The 15609-nt window shown below is 41.1% G+C and overlaps 1 protein-coding gene across 1 annotated transcript in view; it reads left to right on the forward strand.

Moving 5' to 3' along the window:
* Window positions 1–15266, forward strand: part of LOC128841664 (uricase-like) — a 30670-nt gene extending 15404 nt beyond the window's left edge. The window contains exons 2-8 of the mRNA XM_054036918.1: window positions 3253–3471; window positions 5196–5312; window positions 5438–5516; window positions 9384–9570; window positions 10226–10349; window positions 10798–10881; window positions 13449–15266. Coding sequence (XP_053892893.1) covers window positions 3253–3471; window positions 5196–5312; window positions 5438–5516; window positions 9384–9570; window positions 10226–10349; window positions 10798–10881; window positions 13449–13529 — 891 coding nt within the window. The 3' untranslated portion in view covers window positions 13530–15266. The remainder of the gene's footprint in view (window positions 1–3252; window positions 3472–5195; window positions 5313–5437; window positions 5517–9383; window positions 9571–10225; window positions 10350–10797; window positions 10882–13448) is intronic.
* Window positions 15267–15609: the final 343 nt, after the last annotated feature.

Here is a 15609-nt window from a genome sequence, read left to right on the forward strand (position 1 = left end):
CAGCTACTCATTCATTATTGTTATTATTTATCTATATTACAATAGACTCCCAAGCACATGCATAGAATGAGGCCTGATTATGCTAGATATAGTACAAGCATACAGAGGAAACAATCCCTGCTCCAATGAGTTTATCATCTAAGTATAAAAAAGATGGAACAAGTGGGTGTTGCAGACAAACAGAAGAGACGTGCGGGGACACGGGAAAGGAATGAAATGATCAGAGCTGAATGGCTGCTTTAGTCTTTAGCTCTGTGTTGAAGCTGGCACAATCAGCAGATATCACCACTTCCTAGCCCCCCCACCCCCACAAATCCCCTCAAAACCTCTCTCAACTCTTAGATGGGTTCTTCACATAAAGAGACCAATCTGAAGATATATTTGCAGTAGAGGAACTCACAAGGCAGCAAAACCGCAGAGCAGACTGAGCTGGAGAAATCCAAGTTGGTGGCTGCTGGATCCAGGCCCCTTTGGGGAGGAAGGGAGCAGAACAGAGGGATCCCTGCCACTAAAGAAGATTTTGATGAGCTAATTTCCAAGTTTATATCATAAAATCCTCCCTAGACACCAAACTGGATGAAATTAAGGCTGATCTCAGTGAAATGGGAAAGACAGTGACTGGTCTGAAAACAGGCATGGGGAGAGAGTGAAAGCATAGGCTTTGCTGTAGAATAGAATTAAACGCTAGGGGAAAAAAGAGAGCGAGACCTGGTGGAGAAGGCGGACTACATGGAGAAATAACTTAAGGAACAGGGGTCTCCCTGAAGGAGTGGAGAAGAAGGAGGATCCAGTGCAATTTCTAAAGCAGGTTCTATGTATTTTCTTATTCCAAGACGACAGAGAGATTGGGATAGAGTTCACAGAACTCTGCATGCTTAAACTGACCAATAGACATGAATTTTTTACTTCACTATTTTGTGCACAAAGAGTAAACTTTAAGATGAGCCAAGGGACTCCCTGTAGTGATGCTATTGGGGGTCATAAAGTACTGATCTTCCAGGACCACCACTCTAAAAAAAGAAGAAGGGAGCTGGCTGAAGTGACAGTGAAGTCTTCTTTTCAAACTCATTTCACTGAGGACTAGATACAGGTGTAGTATGCAATTTTGCATTTTGATAATTTTTTCAGCCAGACATGCATAAAAAAGTATTACATTTCCTTTTTAAAGATAACACCCCCCAACTGTTTGGGTAACTTTGAAAGGTGGAGTAGTTTTTTTAAAAAAAATCACCCTTGGCCTGATTGGACCAAGTGTGGAAAATGTTAGCCTCAAAAGATAATTTTTGAGTAAGTCCTGGGTGGGTTGTTATAATGAAAGTTACTTTCACCTTCACACTAATCTTTCTTTACTACTAACACTTTGAAATCCATTTACCAAGCCGCCATCCTTGCTCCATTCAAATCATACTTAAGACCCACTTCTGCAGTGTCACAATATCCCTCCCACCCTTCCCTACATTTTTTGGACCAGTAGATGTTTGTATGACTAACGTGAGTAACCATATCCTCATAGGTTAGTAACATCAGTCTTTGCTGACCATCTCCTTTCCTTGTGTATGTTATAGCCTCACTTGTGTGACAGATCCACCACTTAGTCTATAGGGTCTTTGGAGTGGGGGCCTGTCATTTACACCTTTTCGGTGAGGTATTTACCCCACTGTTGACACTTTGAAATAATAACTAATAGTAATGATAATACATTCTTTTAAATACTTAGTTGGGCTGTTACTAGAAACCTCAGTTGTTACTGGAAGTCAAACATATTTTTAAAGGTAACGGGGGGGGGGGGGGGGGAATCCCAACCAGAAAAAAAATGAATCAACTTAATATGTAAAAGGAAACCCATGCAGAAGAAATAAGTGGGTTCCAGGGAGTTAGCAGCTTTGAAATAATGCAAGAATGCTACTGCTTCTGCTTATATTTTGTTGTTTTACAAATATGGGGAGAGGTTTAAAAGGATTTTTACATCTTTCGGCTGGCTGAATTCATGAATTTTCAGGGGCAAGCCAGAAAATGTTAGTGCAGATCTGAGCCAATGGTGTGGCTTGGCTCTCCAGTGTGAGGGACAGACTGTGATCTCATCTACAGGGAAACAAATCCAGAGCCACTCAGAAAATTCGGTGTAGTCATGTGTCAGACAGGAATATATTAACGTGAAATAGGTGCCTTTTAGTTCGTTCTAGCAGGATCTACACAGAGTAGTTACAGCACAGCACTTTAGTTGGGTCACTTCCTACCACTGCTTTCCTCTCTAGGCTTCTGGCCCCAGATAAGGTAAAAAGAAAAAGAAACCAATCTGTCAGCCCCAACTGGGCTGAACATATAGCCCTGTTCCCTCAGGGGGACTTCTCTGGCACATTTGTCAGGAGCCTTCCAGGTAGGTCTGTCTTCCTCCACAGCCTTCCCCTTCTGAGCTAGGTTGCTCCCTTTTCAACCTTGTCTCCAGTTGGAGCATGCAGGGCTGGAAGGGCAGGGCTACCTGGGCCCAGTACTGTCCTTTAACCCCTTCCAGGCCAGGGTGGGGTTCGTACACTCCATCACAGTCTGATTGTTTCCTTGTTCTCCCCTATTTGTTGAATTAATTAATTTGCTTCTCTTATACTTAGATTGTAAGCTCTTTGGAGCAGGGACTGTCTTTTTTTAATGTGTTTGCACAGTGCCCAGTACAGTGGGGTCCTGTTCTATGATTGGGGTCCCTGGGCCCTACCACAATAGTAGTAGTAGTATTAAAATAAAATAAAATAATTAATAATGGGCCTTATTCAGCAATGTTGTAATTCTCCTTTTATAGTGGAGTAACTCCATTGATTTCAGGCTAGCCCTGATTTCAGTGGAGTCACAGCCAATATATATATGAGGAGTAACACAATGGTACATCAGGCCTAATATCTGTAGTGGTATGTTATATCTCCTTTTGTCAAACAGAACATTTGTTCCACACCCCAGATTACCTGGGGTGTTTGTACAGTGCCCAACGCAACAGAGCCCACAATAGCTGAGGTCTTTAGGCACTACTGCAATATAAATGTTAAATACACTAATAATAGTATCTTCTTAAAATGTTTCCTTTCTTCCTGCCAAGATTTCACACCTTCACCATTACTTATTTTAATGATCATAGGTAACTACAAAAATAAAAATATCACCATTTATTGATAAAGAAACAGGTGTTTGATCCAGCTAAGCCAGACTCTGGCTTCCATTGTAACTGGGATCTCCACTGAGTAGAAAATGCATGTGTTCTTATTGCAGAATGAAGATCTGGAAATCTTAAATGCTGAATATGGAAAGAACATGATTAAGCTTCTTCGCATTAGAAGAGATGGCAAGAAACACTGCATTAAAGAAGTGGAGGCTTGTGTACATCTTAGACTGGATTCTGTCAATGAGTACTCACAGGGAGACAATTCTGCTGTTATCCCTACTGACACCATGAAGAACGCTGTCATTGCTTTGGCAAAATGCAACGGGGTATTTTTTTAAGCTTTTCTACTTAGTATTGTACAGATTGGTATTTGTGATGTTGCCCTGGAATGTATTTGGAAGTAGTCATTGTACTTACTTTTCTGTTGTCATTATACATCAAACCATCCTCCCTCCCCTTTCACTGTCCTGTCCTGTCCCCTGCCAAAGCTCATCCAGTTTCATAAGCTCTTCTCCAGGCAAAAAGTGAAGAGAGTTTGGGTGAGATCAAAATACCTTTCATTGTTTTTCTTCCTCTGTCTGCTTTAAAGTTTGGCACTGAGGTTCCCTTCATGATTTTGAACTGGGTTTTTTCCTTTTCCAGTACTAATTCTTTATACAGAACATAGACTTTCTCATCTGGTATTTGGTGCACAAATGTGAATAATCTATATTTTATATATTGAAGACATTTTTAGGCTTGGCTGACCTCTTTTGACCTGCATTTGATTAGGCCAGATCCCCTGTGTCTGATACCCCTGAACTTTGGAAAAGTATGAATCCAATTCTGGATATGAATATTGGAATTTGGACCCCTCTTTAGTTTTTGGACAGACTTTTGTCTGATAAAGCCAGCACTGTTTTCACACCTGTCTTCGGGTACCTTTGTAATAGGAAGGGCCGGCTCCAGGCACCAGCCCACCAAGCTTGTGCTTGGGGCAGCACCTGGAGGGGGGGCAGCGTGGCGCTCCGGCTCCGGCCGCTGGGGAGAGTGGAGCCCTGGCCAACTCGCCGCCCTCCCCCCGGCACTCTGGCCGCTGGAGGAGAGCAGAGCCCCGTCTGGGCTCGCTGCCGCAGAGAGCAGAGCCGCAGCGGGTTCTCCGCCTTGCCGCCAGGGAGAGCAGAGCCCCGGCCGGGCTCTCCGCCCTGCCCCCGGCACTCTGGCCACCGGGGAGAGCGGAGCCCCGGCAGGACTCTCTGCCCTCCTCCTGGCACTCTGGCCGCTGGGGAGAGCGGAGCCCCGGCTGGGCTCTCCGCCCTCCTCCCAGGGCTCCAGCCGCCAGTGGAGCCGTAGCGGGCTCGCCGCCCTCCCCTGCCGCGCTCAGGGGGCAGGGGAGGGGGCGCGGCGGGAGGCTTTTTTGCCTTGGGCGCAAAAAAGCCAGAGCCGGCCCTGGTAATAGGACAGCTGGTGCACTCTTTAATAAAATAATAATATATAATAATAATACCTAGCTCTTATATAGTGCTTTCCACCAGTAAATCGCAAAGTGCTTTACAAAGAAGGTAAGTATCACTACCCGCAGTTTAGTTTCATCAGCTAGTCTTTTAATGTCCTAATTCTATATAGCCTAATTATGTTATACTATATACCAAGTTCTCAGTCCAATTAATGAAATCCCATCTTTAGCTTTTATTCTTGTTCAGTTCTTATTATTGAATCAGAGCACCCACCCAGAGTGTTCTGACATTGTATCTTCTAAGGGTCAGGTTCTAGTAGTGACTTTTTTCAATCTAGTGATTCCAGCTTGCTCTGTCCTTTCCTTGATGTGAGTCCTACTTTATGTAAGGCATAAGGGATCTCTGACAAAATATGACTTTTTAGCTCCTATTGCAATTTAGAGTGCATTTTGCTTAGGTGTTTGACAGACATTGACTTTATACACCCAGAACTGAGTGGCATCCATATTGGCCACAAAATCCATTTTTATCCACAACATTTACAGTGATCTGGACCTGTATGCCAATATACATTATGTAACTGGTGCCCTCTAAGATGTTATTTGTTTTCTTAGATTGAAACTATAGAACAATTTGCCCTGGATATCTGCAATTACTTCATTTCCTCATATTGTCATGTGGTGTACGTCAAGGCGTATATTCAAGAGACACCATGGCGGCGTGTAGAACAGGTATATAAAAATGCTAGTATAATGCAGTACATATATTCTGGATAATTGTTTCTCTCCGTTCATTTTTTAAAAGTTATACTACAGTGCACTGCAGTTTTACTTACATGTGTGTTTTTAATCTGTAGAATGGAGTTCCCCATGCCCATTCCTTTATCTTTGTTCCTGAAGGAATTCGCTTTTGTGAAGTTGAACAGTGTCAGGATGGTGAGTAAATAATTTATAATTTTCCAGCAGCATCATTACTTCTTCCTTAATGTCTCTATTGATTCAAAACAGACAGGTTTAGGGATAGTAGCAGGAGTTAAAGGGCTTAGGACACAGTCAAAGATTCCTTGTAGCGCTAAAACAAAGAAAGAAGAACAGGAGTACTTGTGGCACTGTTCTTCTTTTTGCGGATACAGACTAACACGGCTGTTACTCTAAAACAAAGAAAGTGGCACATAAAAAGTTTTTACTGTGGATCTGATCCTGTGTCCTTGTTCACAGAATCATAGGTGAGCAAGTAATGTGGGATCCAGACTTCTATTTATATAGTTCTTCTAAACACATAATAATTACAATTGTTCACAAAGCACTAATACTTCATAAACTGACAGGACTTAATTGTCTTCTGAAAATAAGCTGCTTAAACTAATACACTGTAGTATAGCCTACAATTTGACTATTATTATTACACTAACAGTCAATACTCAGCCAAAGACAGAAAATTTAAGTCCAACTGCCTAGTTTGCATTAACACTGCAAAGCCCCATGGATAAGCCCTGGCTTTATTTTTAAAAAGATGCAATTTCAGCATTACAAATCAGGCCCAACTGTCAGAAGGACCTCAGCCTAACCTCTAAAATTGCACCCATACCTCTGTGCAAGCAATTTTTCATGTGTAAACATTCAAATGTGTGCATGCAAATGCTGTATTTCTTGCATAACCAAAACGTCCATTGACTTCAATCAGAGTTTTGGAATGCTTAAGAAATGCAGGATTTAAGGCTGCATTTGCATATGTCAATTAGGATATTGTGTGTCTGACTACTAATCTGAATGTATAAATTCCAGTTTATTGCTGTGACTGCCAACAAGAGTGCCAGTTAGAGCCAAATGTGTTGGTATTTTTGGTGATATGGGTGTATTTTAGGTGATATGAAGATGTAATGCTGGGAATTGGACTGAAATCACTATAGCGTAAAGCAAATGTCCTACAGTTTCTAGGCACTACTCTGATACAAATACTAACAACAGACTCCTTAACTACAGAACAACCACCACCAGATAGTAGCAACCCTTAATTGCTGATGACTGAGGCAGGATTCAAACTTGTAACCTAGAGATAAAAGGCTCTGTAGCCCATTACCAATCCTATGAAACATCCAATCTCCTTCCTGTTTCACAGTTTTGTTAGACTGGAAAGAAATTGGCCATGCGGCTACCAGGGGCTTTTCTTGCGGCAGTGATTGTGTACCCACACACCTCCTGGGTGTTCTGTCCGATCTAGTGGTACTGAAACTACTGAGAGAGAGAGAGAGAGAGAGAGAGAGATTAACGAGTTTGCTCTACAGCCTTAGCTAACAAGCATATGGCTTTTAGCTCACGCAGTAGAAGCTCATGTACTAAGCTCCAGAGGCCCCAGGTTCGATCCCACCTGCCGACAACCGAGGTCTGTTGGTATTACAAGTGGGGGCTCGTCCAGGATTTTAACTGGAAGTCTCTGAAGCTCAGGACACGCTTCCTCAGCTAGGGGAAGTATGTAACCCTCCTGAGTGTGGTGTTCTGTCCTATCTAGTGGCACCAAGCCCGCTGGAGAGAGTAATAGTAATAGCATAAAATAGGATATTGATAAACATTGCACAGGAGCTCAGACATTATTGTAATGAGTTTAAGATGATAGATAATGTGAAAATCACTGAGATAGAATAAAAATAGACCTCATGATTAGAATAGGTGAGATATTATTTTTATACAAAAAATGTCAAATTTTAGTAAAACAAACAACCCTCCCAAACAATAACAACCCCCCCCCAAAAAAAACCCCAACACAAAAACATATTTTTGTTTTTCTGCGAAAATGGTGCAACAAAATCTCAGTATTTTATGTGGAGCACAAACAGTTTTCATGAAAAATGTTGTTTGGTTGAAAACTCAATTATCTGTCAAAAACAGTTTTGATGGAAAACTTCCAACCATCCCCTACTCACAATGCCATTTTTACACAATCATTTTTCAGAGTGTAAGCACCCTTCAAAGACTATACCCCATTGCCATTGCCCTGAGCCATCCAGTCCCTACCAGCAGAAAGAAATTTATCCTTATCTGGTTTAGAAGAACAGACTCCCTTTTGGACCTGTAGCGTCTCAGTTTTGGAGACATCTTGGTGTAGTTTCAAGGTTGGTGTCGCATGCTTTACATATGTCATATTGCTATGTATGTGGGGCATGTGCTTCTCCAGGGCTTAAAAAAATGAAATACCTCTCAACTGTCACTAGTGATAATTCTTAAGTATCTTAGGGTATGTCTACACTACCCTCCGGATCGGCGGGCAGCGATTGATCCAGTGGGGATCGATTTATCGCGTCTAGTCTAGATGCGATAAATCAACCCCTGAGCGCTCTCCTGTTGACTCCTATACAAACGCTCTCCGAGTTATGCAAACACGACTTACGCAAATCTGCACTTACAGAAAAAGTTTCGTAAGTTCCCTACGCTTTTTTTTTTCCCCCGCATGGGTATACGTCCCCGACTTACGCAAAATTCAACTTACACAAGGCATTCCAGAATGGAATGCCTTGTGTAAGTCAGGGAGCGTCTGTACTCCAGCACCGCGAGAGGTGCAGGCAGAGTCGATGGGGGAGCGGCAGCAGTCGACACACCACCGGGAAGACACCATGGTAAGTCAATCTAAGTACGTTGACTTCAGCTATGTTATTCACGTAGCTGATGTTGCGTAACTTAGATCGATCCCCCCCCCCCCAGTGTAGACTAGGGCTAAATGGAAAGCCTTATGACAGATCAACCATTCAAACCTGAAAGAGGTTTAATTGTTACCTGAGATCAAACAAACAACTAGCTTCTCTTGCTCAGAAAAATTTTAGTCCTATAGTGAAACAAAACATAATCAAAAGGATTAGACATCTGAAACATCCCAGGGTGGTCCAGACTCATAGACTTTAAGGCCAGAAGGGATGATCATGATAATCTAGTCTGACCTCCTGCAGGCCCATAGAACCTCACCCACCCACTCCTGTAGCAGACCCATAAACTCTGGCTGAGTTACTGAAGTCCTGAAATCATCAGTTAGATCCTGAGCATGCGGAGGCCTGGGAAAGAATTCTCTGTAGTAACTCAGAGCCCTCCCCTCTAGTGTCCCATATCTGGTCATTGGAGATATTTGCTAACAGCAGTTGCAGATGGGCCATATGCCGTTGCAATGCCATCATAACTTCCATTCCCTATACTTGTGAAGTGCAGTCTTAAAACAAGTTAGGTTTTTTGCCCTCACTACACCACTTGGAAAGCACTGACGGTTGGAAACCTTCATCAAATTTCAAACCTAAACTTGATCTTGTCCAATTTATATCCATTGCACCAACATTGGCCCTTAACTTAAATAACTCATCTCCCTCCCTGGTGTTTATCCCTCTGATGTATTTATAAAGAGCAATCATATCTCCCTTCATCCTTTGTTTTGTTAGGCTAAACAAGCCAAACTCCTGAAGTTTCCTCTCATTCAAAAAATCTTCTCAAATTAAAAAGTCAAGAAATCTGGGTGGTATTGCGATAGGTATGATCTTATTGACTTTAATGGGGCTTGGATCAGGAGCGTGTCTCTCCTTAGAGGAAGGGCTTAGCACCTTTCAGGGTCAAATGCTAACTTCTAAAGTTTAGAAGTTGGATATCAGCTACCTAAGTGTGTGTAGAAAATAATTTTTAACAATATCTAAGTATCACACAAATACATATAATTGCAGCTTGGGGTGACTGCTGTATGGCTATGAAACTGACCTCTCCCCCGCCAAAGAGTTTCCGTCTTCCTGCATGAATAGGAGCTCATCTTTTCTTTCTGATATTTTTGGATCACAGGCTGTCCACTTATTTCTTCTGGAATTAAAGATCTGAAGCTTAAGAAAACAACACAGTCTGGCTTTGAAGGCTTCCACAGGGACAAATACACCACACTGCCTGAGACGACCGACAGGATTTTAAGTGCAGAACTATTCTGCAAGTGGTGCTATGGCGAGTGCCAAGATATTGACTTTGACTGTGTATGGTACGTACTGAATTGAATTATGTCTGCTGGCAAAGGTATTATTCTAGACTCCCTCTAAAGAAACAAACCAAAAACCTTCCACGTGCAGTAGGCACTGCACAGACCGTGCCCAAAAAGCAACCACAGTTTGCTTTTTGTTACAATTAAAACTGCCTTATTTAAATTCTCTGGGCCTGATTTTCACAGCTGCTGAGCACCCACAGCTCCCATTGACTTCAGCTGAAGTTGTGAGTTCAAGTGTTTCTGAAAATAAGGCTCGGAGTGGTAGATTGTCAGTTGGTGTGAACTGGCGTAGCTCCAATGTGGAGTTGTGTCCATTTACACCAGCTGATGATCTGGACTGAGCAGTTTGTATTTGAATCCAGAGCACCGCCGCAAAATATGAAGTTGCATCAAATTTGTTAAATACCTTAAATAAAATGCTTATTTGTAGAATTGTAAGATTGGGGGTAGGGAGGCTGGGCAGAAATTGGGGGAAGTGGCAGGGGAGCGGGCTTAGTATAAACCTTGTGTTATATCCGGTGTTAGGAAGATGCAGAAAACTACAATAATAACCAAACAAAATATTAGAGAGAAAAAAAGACAAGCATAACAGCAATTAATAAAATGCTTCATCAGTAATTTTAGATCTTTACTTTCATACAATATTTTTAAGGCATATTGTTCACGAGAGTGTCCTTGAGGCATTTTCTGGGCCACCTGACTGTGGGGAATACTCACCCTCTTACCAGAAGACTGTCAATGATATTCAGATGCTCATCCTGGCAAGAGTTCCTCAGGTATCTTTTTCACCATTTAATATTTAGCTCATAGAATAAATACAGTCCTGCGGTCCACTGAGAAGCTCAGGCTGAGCCCATGTGAGTTATATGGTAATTGGTCTAGATAAACTAAGTAAAACATGAAACTGCCTGAAGACGCAGCTACCAGTTTTGAAAACTGAGAATGCACACAAAATACCAACCTAGTGAGGTGCAGAGCACTTCCTGTCAAGATAATGGGAGTGAAGGGCACTCAGCACTTCACAGGAGTAGGCTCAGAAAGAAAAGGAAAAAATGCTACAGAATAATGTTCAAGTGTTTCTAAAATGGGTCTATTTTATCCTCTCCGCTCCCCTTCCTTTTGTGATCGTTCAATTGTTTTTCTTTACAACTAATGAAAAATTTATTAGATTGTCATGTTTGAAAGTAGCGTGACCAATTGTGGACACCATTTTTATGGTTTCAGATAGAGGAGACTGAAGTCATCTTGAACAACATTCACTATTTTGTCACAGACTTGAAGAAACTGGGATTGACCAATGAAAAGGAGGTGAGGAGATGTTTAAAATATTAAACGTACAGAATCATCTAAAAAACTCAATCCACTGCAACAGGCACAGTACCCAGATAATGTCTGTACAATAGAATTAAGGGATCAATCATCACAATATGAGGCTAAGGGTGGGGAAAGGGAAGTCTCTCTGTCCCTGTCCCATAAAGTTCAATCTCTTCTCACTTATACTGCTGTAAATTGAAAGTAAAGCCATTGAGGTCAGCAAGCGAATTCTTGACCCCAGTGTCACTCATTTGTACTGCTCTGGTCTTGCAAAGGGGTTATAAAAACTAGTTTAACTGGCTTCCTATGCATTCCCTCTGGTGATGTAGGGCCAGTGTATTGACTGGTGAAGGAAAGGGGGTGTGGTCAGAGCACTGCAGTATTAACGGATATGTCTCAAAATGCAGTTATAAACAAGGAATCTTGACTGAGTCGGTCTGTTTCTGGTAGAGTCCCACAGATTTCGGTTCTTGGCCTTACACTATTTAACATTTTTATCAATGACTTGGAAGAAAACATAAAATCACCACTGATAGTTTCCAGATGATTCAAAAATTGGGAGAATTGCAAATAATGAAGAGGACAGAATACTAATTCAGAATTATCTGGATCGCTTGGTAAACTGGGTGCAAGCAAACAATATTCATTTTAATACGACTAAACATAAATGTATACATCTAGGAACAAATAATGTAGGACATATTTACAGGATGGGGGATTCCTGAGAAGCAATGTCTCTGAAAAAGATTTGGTGATTGTGGTGGATAATCAGCTGAACATGAGCTCTCAGTGCGACACTGTGGCCAAAAGAGCTAATGCAAGCCTGGGATGCCTAAACAAGGGAATCTTGAGTAGTAGAGAGGTTATATTTAATAGGCAGCAGGTTTAAAACAAACAAAAGGAAGTATTTCTTCACACAATGCATAGTCAACCTGTGGAACTCTTTGCCAGAGAATATTGTGAAGGCCAAGACTAACAAAGGGTTCAAAAAAGAATTAGATAAATTCATGGAGGATATGTCCATCAATGGCTATTAGCCAGGATGGGCAGGGGTGGTGTCCCTAACCTCTGTTTGCCAGAAGCTGGGAATGGGCGACAGGGGATGGATCACTTGATGATTACCTGTTCTGTTCATTCCCTCTGAAGCACCTGGCATTGGCCACCATTGGAAGACAGGATATTGGGCTAGATGGACCTTTGGTCTGAGCCAGTATGGCCATTCTTATGTTCTTACATTACCTCTGTGTTTGGCAGTGGTGTGACCACTGCTGGAATGCTGTGTCCAGTTCTAGTGCCCACAATTAAAGAAGGATGATGATAAATTGGGGAGGGTTCCTAAAAGAGCCGTGAGAATTATTAAAGGATTAGAAAACATGCCTTAAAGAGAGAGGCGATGTCTACACATACAGGACTGCAGCGGTGCAACTGCGCCGCTGCAGCACGTCTGGTGAAGATGCTCTATGCCAAAGGGAGAGAGCTCTCCCATCACCATACTAAAACCTCCATGAACAGCAGAAACGATGTCGGCATGGCTTATTCACACCCCTGAGCAACATTAAATTATGCCGACATAAGCTGTAGTGTAGACATACCCATGGACTCAAAGAGCTCAATCTATTTATCTTAACAAAGACAAAGTTAAGTGGTGACTTGATTACAATCTACAAGTATTTACATAGGAAACAAATATTTAATAATGGGCTCTTCAGTCTAGCAGAGAAAGGTACAACACAACCCCATGGCTAGAAGTTGAAGCTAGACAAATTCAGACTGGAAATAAGGTATAAATTTATAACAGTGAGGGTAATTAACCATAGGAACAATTTACCAAGCGTCATGGTGGATTCTCCATTGCTGACAATTGTTAAATCAAGATTGGATGTTTTTCGAAAGTATCTGCTCTAGGAATTATTTTGGGGAAGTGCTACGGCCTGTGTTATACAGGAGGTCAGACAATCACAATGGTCCCTTCTTGTCTTGGTATCTATGAATTTTTTCCAGAACTCCCCAGCTGCCAGAACACCCCTCTGATATTTTGTTGCAGCTGGGAACAAGTTAGAACTGGGCACAACTCACGAATTTTGTGTGGGGCAAGGATGGAAAGTGGTGTAAAACATTTATACACCTTTCCCTCAGTGGCTCTTGTGCTGCCCAGGTCCAGCTGAGGAGCCGACCTGATGAAGTTACACTGATGCAAACTGGGTATAAGTGAGAAGATAATCAGGCTATTTGATTTTATGATTGCCACTTTTGATAGAGGAATGGATTAGTCTTCCCTTGTTCTCTGTTCTCCTCAGGTCTGAGTCCCCTTCCCTCACTACTCTTATCCTGGCATCCTCTGAATAGCCAGGATAGGTCTGCTCCTGCTCCCATTTAAGTCCATAGCAAATGTCCCAATTGACTTCAATAACGTCAGGAATAGTTCCTGTGGGTTTGATCTTATGATGGGTTGAGTGCCCTCAGGTTCGAATGAATATTGATTTTAGTTCTATGATACCTCTGAAGCTAATGGATACTCCAGCTGGAGAAGAGTTATTTATGTGTATGTCATTTATGTTCAGGTTCTGATCCCAGTGGACACTCCCTATGGTTCTTGTACATGCGTACTCCGTAGGAAGAAGTGCTTAGAAGAGCAAGCCTAAAATACAAGAGATGAGAAGCAATGTCAGTGAATTGGATGGATGTTTCAACAGGGGACAAACGAAACATTTGGGCTCCATTCACACATATAAGATGAATTTACCATGTGGCTTTCCTTTCAGAATGTATCCATTCCATTCATTGATCTTTTTGTATATTGCTTGATCTGGGCCTCCACAAATTACAGAGATTGGGATTTTGAAAGAAGCCTAAGGAATTCAGATTTCCAAATCCCATTGAATCTCCATAGGATTTGTGTACATAATTCTCTTGGGCTACTTTGAAAATCCCAGCAAGAAATATTAAAATCAGTTCATTAGAAAAGAACTATTTTCAGGCGTATGATGAAAGTTTCAGTTAACCAGCTAATGTCTCTAATGTGCTTTACTCATTTAAAATCCTAAATAGGTTCTATAAATTATTATTTATTAATGTTTGTGCATTAATGCATTGTATTAACAAAATTAATGTATAATCATGAGAGCAAATCTTTAGGTGGTGTAAACTGGCATGACTTCAGTGGATTACACTAATTTACACAGCCGAGGGTCTGGTTCAATATTGTAAATTTAATAAGGCAGAATTATTACTTGTATTTCCAATGCAAATTAAAATGGACCCAGCTTTCTTCAAGAAGCAAATGATGAAATAAAACAAAATTCTACCTACCTATATATTATATTTTCTTTACAATATTAATAGTACAGATGTGGACTAATTTCTATGTAAGTATTCCGATTACACAGTTGCCACATTATTGCTAATCAAATAAACAGCTGTGGGGAGGGGATTATGCAGCTGTATAATTACTTTTGTGTTAATCACTGAAATGTTTAAAGGTATTGGGCTATCTCTGTGGGGTTCTTGAAATCTTCTTCTTTAATTTCATTTGTCGGTACTTTTGAGCAGGCAGGAGGCAGGAGTCAATCCAAGAAGTGAGCTATTGCTTTTTTGTGGAAAAAATAGGCATATTGTTTAAAATATTTAGTTACTCCAGGACATAGCTTTGAGCAAAGATATTAAATAGCAAAATCAGCTAATCTTATTCCTACATGTTCACAACTTGCAACTAACACATGCACAACATAAATCTTGCTCAACTCTAGTCATCTTGTAAGTGCTACTTTTAGTTTCCAAGGACAGAATTTTAAAAGCAATTTAATGACAGGAGCTTAAATTCAGTGGGATTTCTGCCTAAATCTCTTAGGCATGCTTGAAAATCTCACCCCAAAAGACGTTGCGCATTATACTTCTCATTCAATACATTTAGACTTATTTTTCCCTACTGGATCTGATCATGTGCTTTGGGTAGCAATAAAAATTGGGGAACACATCCTGAATTGGGTGCTTGGGAAACTGAGGTTGCTTGCAACGTAGGAGCATCTCTCTCTCTCTTTTGCACAAAAGAATTCAGCTGCTTGCCTTAAAATCACATGAAATTGGAGGACAGCCATTGCTCATCACCATATGTCACCTCCTTAAAGACAATAGGACTAATTACACCAAGGGATGAATTTGTTCCAGATGTGCTGTTATTTGCCTGAACTGCTCACTAGTTGACCTGACTAGTTTAGTCTGTAGTACTTTTAACTCTGTGTTGGGACATTCCTTTCTTCTTTCTGTGAAGTTTATTGTATTACACTTGAGAGTTTCAGATCTTTACTATTCTTCTGCATTATAATTTCATGACTGCATGGGCTTTTAGTGTATCTATGTAACTTCTAATGGGAAAATAAAATGCAAAGTTAAAAAAAAGCTGATTATTGGCCATTTATTCAATGAGAGATGAGGCCATATGGATTTCATTCAAATGAATACGTACTAGATAATATTACTAACATTAATTTTAGACCATTCCCAGAAAAGATGATCCACCTCTCCTATTTGAGAAAAAAAGCTGAGGGATCCTCCTGAACATTTCATTACCACCTTGTCCTAGCTTAAACAGGTCATTTATTGTCTGTGGACAGCTGCTCATTGCTGTTAGACTAACTTAATGGAAGAAATAACGCAGGAAGAAAACAACAAAATCCCTATTCAGATTTCCTATTGATTCTGAACACACATCATTACTCATGCCAT

Source organism: Malaclemys terrapin, chromosome 8 (genome assembly GCF_027887155.1).
Source record: "Malaclemys terrapin pileata isolate rMalTer1 chromosome 8, rMalTer1.hap1, whole genome shotgun sequence".
NCBI lineage: Eukaryota > Metazoa > Chordata > Testudines > Emydidae > Malaclemys > Malaclemys terrapin.